Source organism: Crocuta crocuta, unplaced genomic scaffold (genome assembly GCF_008692635.1).
Source record: "Crocuta crocuta isolate KB4526 unplaced genomic scaffold, BGI_CrCroc_1.0 scaffold299, whole genome shotgun sequence".
Lineage (NCBI taxonomy): Eukaryota > Metazoa > Chordata > Mammalia > Carnivora > Hyaenidae > Crocuta > Crocuta crocuta.
The window spans coordinates 9,492,247-9,502,005 of NW_027532747.1; the positions used below are offsets into that span (position 1 = coordinate 9,492,247).

General features: G+C 53.0%; 1 protein-coding gene across 1 annotated transcript in view; it reads right to left on the minus strand.

The window, feature by feature from the left end:
* SLC24A4 (solute carrier family 24 member 4) overlaps nucleotides 1-9,759 on the minus strand; it is a 169,762-nt gene that overhangs the window by 47,524 nt on the left and 112,479 nt on the right. The window contains exons 3-7 of the mRNA XM_077780939.1: nucleotides 6,355-6,429; nucleotides 4,970-5,054; nucleotides 4,345-4,448; nucleotides 3,462-3,536; nucleotides 1,223-1,248 (exon numbers count right to left, since the gene is read on the minus strand). Coding sequence (XP_077637065.1) covers nucleotides 1,223-1,248; nucleotides 3,462-3,536; nucleotides 4,345-4,448; nucleotides 4,970-5,054; nucleotides 6,355-6,429 — 365 coding nt within the window. The remainder of the gene's footprint in view (nucleotides 1-1,222; nucleotides 1,249-3,461; nucleotides 3,537-4,344; nucleotides 4,449-4,969; nucleotides 5,055-6,354; nucleotides 6,430-9,759) is intronic.

Here is a 9,759-nt window from a genome sequence, read left to right on the forward strand (position 1 = left end):
GCAGGAAGGAGCCCAGCCCAGGACTCTGGCATCCAGGGGAGTCCCCCCAGCCTGTCCTATAGCCTGAAGCCCTCTTGGGGACAGAGAAGGCTGGGGATGGGTTCTTCTCCACTACAGGGGGCCTGCAGGACTCAGACAGCTCCTCCAGCTACGGAGGAGGAGGAGGAGAAACAGGGNTCCTGGGAGTCACATCACTGCCGTCTAGCAGAGGCAGCACTCAACCCCACATGCGGTGGGGGGATCTGGAGCTCAGACCACAGGCCTCTGAGGAGCCACACACCCTAATTTGTTTGGTCATCCGACAGATACATGCTGAAGGCCTACTACGTGCTGGGTATAAGGTGTAATTGTTTTGGGAACTCTTCCTCTACTAACAGAGGCCGCAGACCAGCAGAGCCACAAAGAGACTTGTGGATGACCCCACGGCCACCACCCTCAACTCCATCGAGGAGTGGCTTCCCAGCTCACATGGTGGGCTAGGGGCTGGCTTAGGGCCAAAAGCAGGTTTCTCTGTGCCCAGAGCACATGGCTGCTCATGTCAGCCGGGGGAGTGTCCTTAGCCAGTCCCTCTGAGTCCATTCCCACAAATAAACACAAGTGTGGACTCTGAATCACAGTCACAAAGAGAACATTTCTAGGGCTTACGAATGTATGATACATTCATGCCCTGTAGGGCGAATACACCCATCTTTTCTGTACAGCTTCTGCTTTATGTATCTTAATCAAGGAATCATTTCCTATCTCGAGGTCATAAAGGTCAGTCCCTATATTTTATTCTATTTTGTTTAATCTTGCTTTTTACTTGAGATCCTTAATTCTTCTGGGATCTATTCCTGTATAAGGTGTGAGGAAGGGATCTGATGTGATTCTGTTCCACACAGGATTCCTAGTTTTACCAGAAGTATCTGAGACCCTCTCCCTACTTCACTGCCTATCTGACAACTGTCATATCCCCAGCCAAGAAACAGGCCCACTACTGGGTCCCTGGCTCTGCATTTCATAGCGGCCTATGCTTGTCCCAGTGAAAATATCATACTGTTTTCGTTTCTTTAGCTTTAAACACCAAGGGAAACAAGCTTGTCACTTTGAAAGAACAAAGGCGTGCCCTTTTTACGAGTTTAAAAGTTCAGGTTTCTAAAGACAATTTCAAAAAAAGATTCAATGGACCCAATGAGGAAGAATACTAGCAAAAAAAGGAACAAGAAACAAACTAAAAACTTACCACACAATTTCTTCATCATATATGAACTGGAAGGCAAAAGAAACAAGAGAGAGGAACATATTTATTCCAGAAGACAATACACAGGCCCCTAAATGGTCTAAGCTCACATATTATTGCCCTGTTATTTTTACACAAAGCTGGGCTCCTCTCTCCATTCCTGGTTTTCTTAACTGGAGGAGGTGAGCTCCAGAAATCGTGATGTTCCCACTATCACCTGTGGCCTCCCTTCATATAGCACCAGTGAGCCCTTTGCCCTCAGATTTTCCATTTTCTATTTTAAGAAAATGATATCCCTTCCCTTCCTCACACACAGGTGCCCTGGATAGGTAGGTGCGTAAGTTTGTAGGCAGACCCGCAGGTGCCTTTTTTGTTTTTAAGAGTGTTGATTTCAGCAAGGCTGTGCCCTTGGTGATGGCAGTTTGCCATCAGGCCGCCGTGAAGCACAGGCCATTTCTTCTGGGAGGCTGAGCTGAGCCACACAGTCCAGCATCTTCTGATCCAGGTTTCAATGAAGGTCTAAGCTCACCTGTGGGGGATATTTTTAGGTTTTTTACAACCCTATGAAAGGTTACTGGTATTTAGAAGCAATGAAGGTCCAGGGTACTGACCAGTCTAGAACTTGTAAGATATTTCTATCAGAAGGGGTTTTCCACACTTGGCACACGTCCTATTTAAAGGTCTTGCTAAATATTCAGGCAAATGGGGAAAACAAAACCAAACCAAACCCGAGCCTCAGAACTTAACTCTATTTTACAAACCCAAGTACTTATGCTTTTTTAAAATTACATATTTAATAAATGTTTAATTTTCTAGGGAGGTTGCTATCATGTAAATGGAGGGACAGTTGTACTTGGGCTCTGTCCACGATTTCATCAGAAGTCATTCATAATTTTGAAAAGTCACGTCATCACTGTCAGGACCACTCGTGGGGTCTAAGGCACCAGCCCGGCACCCAGGCTCAGTCGGTGCCGGTCGTTTCTGGGCTCAGAGATTTTCCTTACAGGCCAACGGAGGTCACCATTCAGTGTTGACATTTACAACATTTACACACTGAAGAATGTTTTTGTCTTTTAGACTTTGAGCTTCATGTGGATTCTTTTCCGCACCTGTGTACGGGTCAATGATTTTATCTGTAACTTTCATTTTTGGAGGTGTGGGAGGCAGGGGTCCAAGTAATCCCCTGCATGACATTCATGCCACCCCTGGGTATGTGACCTGGACCTGGGGATTGGCTCCTTACGAAGAGAACAGGGCAAAAGTGAGGCGTTATCACCCCCGAGATGAGGTTACGGAGAGAACGTGGCTTCGCCCTGGTTCCTTCTCACCCTTCCTCTGAGGGAAGCCAGTTGCCGTGTTGTGAGCTGCGCTGCGGACCAGCCAGCCAAGCGGGATCGGACGGCATTCTGTAGCCCCACAAGTGACCCCAAAAGCAGATCCCCGCCCAGGGGAGCCTTGTACCAGGGCCAACGTCTGTGAGAAACCCTGAACCAGCGGACGCAGGCAAGCCGCTCCCAGACTCTGATCCACAGACAAGAGCGATCAATACTTGCTATTTTAAGCTACTGAACTGGGGGGAGATTTGGTTCCCAGCGACAGAGAATGCAAGGGGTGACTGTCCTATCCAGCTGGCTCTCGACTGTGTAAGGTGTCTGTGGGGGGTCACATTCCACATGCACCTGTCCTCACGCCGCCACTTGGATTGAAACACGGCTCCCTTGTTGGATGGTGCTCTCTCCTCAGCAGTAGCTGGCATGCCATGATGTCACCTTAGCCCTCGGGGGACCGCAGCGATATCCCCCTCGCTCTCCACACTAATGGACTCTAGAAATCACTGTTGCAGCTCTTCTGCCTTTCGTCCCCGTTGCCCTGGCTGTCCCCTCTGCCTGCCCCCGGCCTGCTTCTCTCCCTCCTGCTCTGCAGCGAGGAGCTGTGAGCCCAGAAACTCTGACCCTCAGGGAACGGGCGCCGCGTGAGAATCGAGGGCCCCTGATGAGCTTGAACGTAACTGCATGGACCCTGTGACACAGTCCCTGACTTTTTCAAGGCCTTTTTGAATCCAAGGCGGGCCCGGGGTGCGCTCCATAACCAGGGTGTCAGGTAGGAGGCTTTCAGGCAAGGGAGGAACAGCGGGGAGGGACTGGTCACTTTGAGTGGTCAGCACAGCCCGCGGTCGGGGTGCCATGGGTCCTCTGGTGGTAGCGCCAGGGACGGAGATGGGCAGGGTCGGGAAGGAACTCACGGCAATGAGCACGATGACAGAGAGGGTGTAGTACACAGAGTCTCGGCACACGGCCCACCACGTCAGGCGCACCACCTGCCAAGCAAAGGGCCGTCAGTGGCTACTGGCTGGGGAGACGGGGGCGGTGGTGTGGGGGGCGGCTTTCCCACCTCCCCCAGACCCCCACAGGTGCAGGGATGTGCCCAGGGAGCAACTCCTAACTGTGCCACCGGAAACCAAGCTTTCCTGGCTGCGCAGGGCCACCCCGTGCTCTTTGCTATATACACGGGGAACAGAAGAGAAAGCGTGGACCGTTTGCAGGTGACGGCAAAGCCACTTTCTGCTCCTCCAAGGTAGCAGACAGCTCACGTTTCACAGCGGAAGCCCGGTGTCAAGGCAGAGGCCAGAGGCACTTGCTTCCCCCGTGATTCTGGAACCTTCTCGTAGTGACTAGCTGCCCATCTCTACTTCCGTTGGCCAGGTAGGGCCTAATCATGAGCCTGACTCTCTGGGGGCGAGTCTAATGCCCCCACGGCCCTGAGGACCAGGGAGATGCAGATGGGGTACCCGCCACGGGCCAGCGCCACGCTCCTTGCCAAGGAGGGGGCCTCAGGTATTTCCAGAGTCTAGCTCGGGGTCAGGGTTCCAGGAGGCGCCTCTCAAATATGTACTGCTGTCAAATGGATGCTCGCCCTCGGGCCGGCCAGGAGAGCAGACGCCGTGCCTGCTCTCGGGTCCCTGATGCAGGAACGTCAGCCACCACTTGTAAACGCGAGGACCTGGGCTCGTCGGGGGAGGCCGACTCGCTCACAGCCTGGGGCCGTCAGGGGCACAATAAGGCAAGGCCTCGGGTCCCCCTGGGGCTGTCCCTTAGGTCACTCTATCGAGGGAGAAAAGCACTGACCTGCCCTGCAAATAATCCACAGACTCCAATTATACACAGGATGTTGAACACTGCGGAGCCCACGATGGTCCCAACGCCGACATCGCCATGGGTGATGAACACGCCTGGAGGGGAGGCAGACATGCTCTTGGGGCTGCCCTTCCTCAGACCCCAGCGGCTGTGAGGACTGTGTCCCAACCCGGGGACCGAGGGACTGTTCTAGAATGCCCGTGATGCTGAGAACGGCAAAACCAGAGAGGAGGAAGTGCCCCCGAGGACGAGCTGCTCCACTCCTCCTCCCCGCGCTTTTCCTTTTTACCAGCTTTACTGAGATAGAATTCACGTGCTATACAACCCACCCCTGCAAAGTGGACACCCCGGGTCACGGGAGCCCCAGAATGGCGCAACGAGCACACCATCCCATTTTAGAACATCTTCGTCACCCCCCACGAGAAACCTTGTACCCACCAGCCCTTCGCTCCCCCACACGCCCCCAGGAACCACGAGTGTGCTTTCCGTCTCCCTTGATGTCCCATTTTACAGAGGAGAAAACAGAGGCTCAGAGCCAATGAACACCCTCGCTGGGCAGGGCACCAAACCTGGACTCCCTCCAGAGCCGGGGTCCCCGGCCAGTGGCATCTCTTACCAATAACAGAGGCAAACAGCTCAGGTGTCGAGCTCCCCGCAGCCATAAAGGTGGCTCCGGCCACATCTTCACTCAGGTGGAGTTTCTGAAACAGAAGTGACCGCAGACACTCAGGCCGTGACGTGGCGACAGTGGACACGGTCCCGGATGCTCTGGCAGCCACAGAAAGCGCGGGAGGCAGTGAGGTGCCTGGGCTGGCGGGTGTCTCCTCCTGCTACTCTGTTGGCCACTCAGCCCACAGTCCCTTGTCCCCTTCCTCTGTCGGTTCCTGCTCATTCCCGGAAGCCCCTAAATGAGGTCTGCTTGATGACGCCTTGCCAGGTGTATGCCCAGGGCGGGTGGGAGAGTCTGACTCACAGAACCCATGGTGAGGGTCTCGGGCCTGTGAGCCTGCCTTCCCCACTGGCCGGCGCCGTAGGTCCGTCTCACCCACGGATTGCCGGTGCCCGAGAGAGAGCCTGGTACACAGTGGTGCTCACTGCTTAGCCACCGCCAATGCCCACACAGACCTTCCTTGGGTACCACGCAGACTTCTACACACCAGGGCTACACACAGCCAGACACGCAGCCTGGCTCTTACATTCCAGAAGGCCTTCTCCACGGCAGGCCCGGTGCCCGGCTGCTCAGAGACAAAGACCCAGGTGCCCCNGGGTACCACGCAGACTTCTACACACCAGGGCTACACACACAGCCAGACACGCAGCCTGGCTCTTACATTCCAGAAGGCCTTCTCCACGGCAGGCCCGGTGCCCGGCTGCTCAGAGACAAAGACCCAGGTGCCCCATGCCCCCAGGGAGAAGGCAGCACAAGGCAGGGCTGGAGCTCTGTTGAGACACTTTGGTTGGCAAGGCCGCGCCCCGTCCCCAGAAGCCCCTCCTCTGATCGGGAATGCGGTGCCGGGGACTTCAGATGCAGGGAGAAACCACCAAGATGCCGGGTCTCCCTGAACAGCACTGTTTTTTTTTTTTTTTTNAAAAAAAAAAAAGGAAAAAAAAAGTCGGCCTGCGAACTTTGGAACCAAGGGCATTCCTTGCTCAGCCTCTGCATCCTCTCTAAAGACCCGGATCCCTACCTGGTGCCCCCACTGCAGCTTGTTACGGGAAATGCCCCTAACCAGGCAGACGTGGCTTCACGCCAAGGGCTCGTCGCACAGCCAGGCATCCCGGGTGACGACCGCACACCTCTTCTTCTGCCAAGTCTGGGGGAAGAAACCCCCTGCCGACTGGACTCCGGGGTCGCGAGGCCAGGCTTTGCTGGGGCTGGACTAAGCATTTGGGCTGACAATCGTCACCACCAGAGTGCTCCCCACTCAGTCTGGCACTGACGTGTCCCATGTCCTCTGTTGCCCCAGCTATGCTGAGGCATCCCAAGTCCCTCCTCCGTACCTCGCAGATCTTCTCTAGAGATGGAACGAAGAAGTCGTCACACACTATGGCCAACGCGTAGAACATGTACAGAGCCTGAGAAGGAAATGGGAGATGGTCAGCGAAGGCGCCGGCCGCCGAGGGGGCACGGCCGGGCATCCGTCACGCCCAGAGCCAGCCTGCCAAGGCAGAGACCCACACAGAGGAAAACTCTAGCACCACAGAGGGTGACTCCCTCAATCCGCTCACAAGCAGGTGGGGAAACTGAGCCTGGGGAAGGGATACAATATGCTGGGCAGAAAAGGGGAGGAAAGCTCAGGCCACATGGTCGTGGGCTCCTTCCTCTGCTCCCGAAGCACCAGCTCTCTCCCTTGCACCAGAGCACACTCTCGAAGTCAAGATCTCACCCTTAGGGCCAAGGGGAGCATTTAGAATCACCATTTTAAGAGATTAAAATAATAATTATCCCAATTTGCCCATTCAGTTTCAGTGAAGGCACCATTTTCTTCTTACCAGCTGGCCACCCGCTGCTGAAACAAATGGCAATTTGAGAGCCGGCGGTACCTGGGATGCTACCTAATGTTGGCAGAGGTTAAGATACACAAGCCGTTCACGCTGGGAGGTTCAGGGAACAAAGAGTCCAGATTCCAATGCTGATTCTGGGACTCAGTTGCCACGTGACTTTGGATAAGTCACACCTCCAGGTCTCCGTTTCTTCATGTGTTTAATGGCAGAGTGAGAACAGATCGATGGTTTCCAAATGCTTTTATATACTGAACCCTTCCCTGCCCTGTCCATCCCACATGGTTTCCCTGAGCTTCTCCTATGGGCCAGGCACGATTCCAGGCATCAGGGATACATGGGTACATTGTCAGGGAATGCTTCCGCCTCCTGTAACTTACCTCGGTGGGGGACACATAGACAAAGTATAACTGTTGGGGAAAGGCAAGTGCAAAGGTCCTGAGGCAGGAGTATGCTTGATGCACATGAAGACCAGCAAGGTCGCTGATGCAGGTAGAACAGAGTGAGACGGAGATAGAAAACAGAGGATGTGAGGTTGGAAGAAGGCAAGGACCAGGGTCCACGGACAGATGGGACTTTATACTAAATGCTGAGGGAAGGATTTCTTTCTTCAAAGACAAAGTGATGTGGATGTTCTATTCACAGAAATGGGAAAGGCTGGGCTCCTTCAGCAAAAACAACTGTGAAGGTGCTGAAGTAGCATACTGGCTAATGGCGATTAAATAAGCTGGAAGGTGGATCGGCTGTGGCCCAGGCCTAGGTGGGCGTCTCCTGGAGGCCAGGCATGGCCGCCCCTGGACCTAATTATCTTTCGGAGGGTGGGATGCAAAAAGAAAGAAATACGAGGGGTATGGGTAAAGGAGAGAGACGCTGCTGCAACAATCTCCAGATATGGACTGGAATTCACCCCCCCACCCCTATAAATTCTCTCCAACATCATCTCCCAGGCAAAGGGTGATCTGCGGGACCCTAGCTCTCTTCATTCCCTCACAAACACTCAAGAGAAAAGGAGGCCAAGACAGCACCACACTGCTCAGGCCAGGAAATTCTGAGAAGCTTCCCAGTGCTGCGGACAAAAGCCGGCTCCAAACCTTGAGCCTTTCCTTGCACTAAAGAAGGGTCGGCAAAGTTCTTCTTAAACAGTCAGCAAATATTGTAGTCCTGAAAGGTCACATGGTCTCCATCAAGTGCAATGACTCCGCAACTATAGAAGAGTACATGGTGTAGGTATGGCTGAGTTCCAATAAAACTTTATTTATAAAAACAGGAAGTGGGGGGGCGCCTGGGTGGCTTAGTCGGTTAAGCGTCCGACTTTTGCTTAGGTCATGATCTCGCAGTTCGTGGGTTCAAGCCCCGCATCGGGCTCTGTGCTGACTGCCAGCTCAGAGCCTGGAGCCTGTTTCAGTCTGTGACTCCCTCTCTCTCTGACCCTCCCCTGCTCACGCTGTCTCTCTCTCTCTCTCTCTCTCCTAGAAATAAATAAAACATTAAAAAAATTTTTTTTTAAAATAAAAAAATAAAAACAGGAAGTGGGCTCGATTTGGCCCTCCAGCCATCGTTTGGCAGTGTCTGCTCTACAGGGTTTCTGCAAAATTCCCGAGGTGTTCTCAGGTTCAGGAGAAAAGGCTTTGTCTTAGCAATGCCAGGACTTTTATGGGGCAGAGCACCAGAACTATGGGACTAATCCGCCAAACCCACACCCTCTTAGTGAAAGAGAAGGGCGTGGGAAAGCCAGAGGAAGTAGGAAGATAATAACTATTAGAGAAACACACAGGCCTGTCATTCATTCGATATTTGCCTACAGCTTTCATTCCCACCTTTATTTTCATTAATCGTTTATCCTGTTAAAGCTTCACTCGTTCATCAGGCTCAGGTGGCTACTATCTACCTGCGACTCTGAGCTTTAACCTTCCGAATTATCTGTTGCAAACGCTAACACTTGGTGCGATTTGCATAAGCAAATGATGCTGAGCTGTTGGGGAGCCTAATTCGAGGACAATTTGCTGCGTCCCAAGTACGCAAGCAAATCATGGGCGCTTTCATGTCCCCGCACCACACAATAGGGCTGGCAAACTGCTCCTGCAAAGGGAAGGATATGTCTGGCTTGTGGACCACATCACCTGTGTTACAGCTACTCTGTGCCTGAAGTGCAAAGGCAGCCACAGATAATCCAGAAATGACAGCAATGGCCGTGTTCCAATAAAATTTTATTTACAAACAGGGGAGGGGGGGAGGGGCGCCGGGGTGGCTTGGTCGGTTAAGTGTCCGACTTTCGCTTAGGTCATGATCTCGCGGTTCGTGGGTTCGAGCCCCGCATCGGGCTCTGTGCTGACTGCCAGCTCAGAGCCTGGAGCCTGTTTCAGAGTCTGTGACTCCCTCTCTCTCTGACCCTCCCCTGCTCACACTGTCTCTCTCCCTCCTAGAAATAAATAAAAATATTTTTTAAAAAAACAAAAACAAAAACAAACAGGGGCAGGGGCTGCAGGCTGTAGTTCGCAAAAGGAGAGCAACTTTTACCGATGACTTTGGCTCGGACCCACTATTCCTTTTTGAAGTGTTGTCTGAACTCCATCACTTGTCACCAAGGCTCATCTAAGTACAGAGGGAAATCTGAGAAGAAGTGCACCCAAGTTTTAAACCATAGTTTTACGTCAAGGTGGTGACACTGGGGGGGAAGGGGCGGGGAACCCCGGCAATCAGGAGAGCGAGCGTGTATGGGGCACTTCTTGACCCACATTCACGCGTGTTCACGCTTCCGGGAAAGATGCCATCACTCCCTTTTTTATAAAAGCAGAAATTGGGGCACAAGAAGACTGAACTCTGGGGTCACTTGCTGTGTAACACTGAGCAAGTCACCTGACATCTTTAAAATTTCTTTTTCCTTTTTTTTTTTTTTTCTCCTAG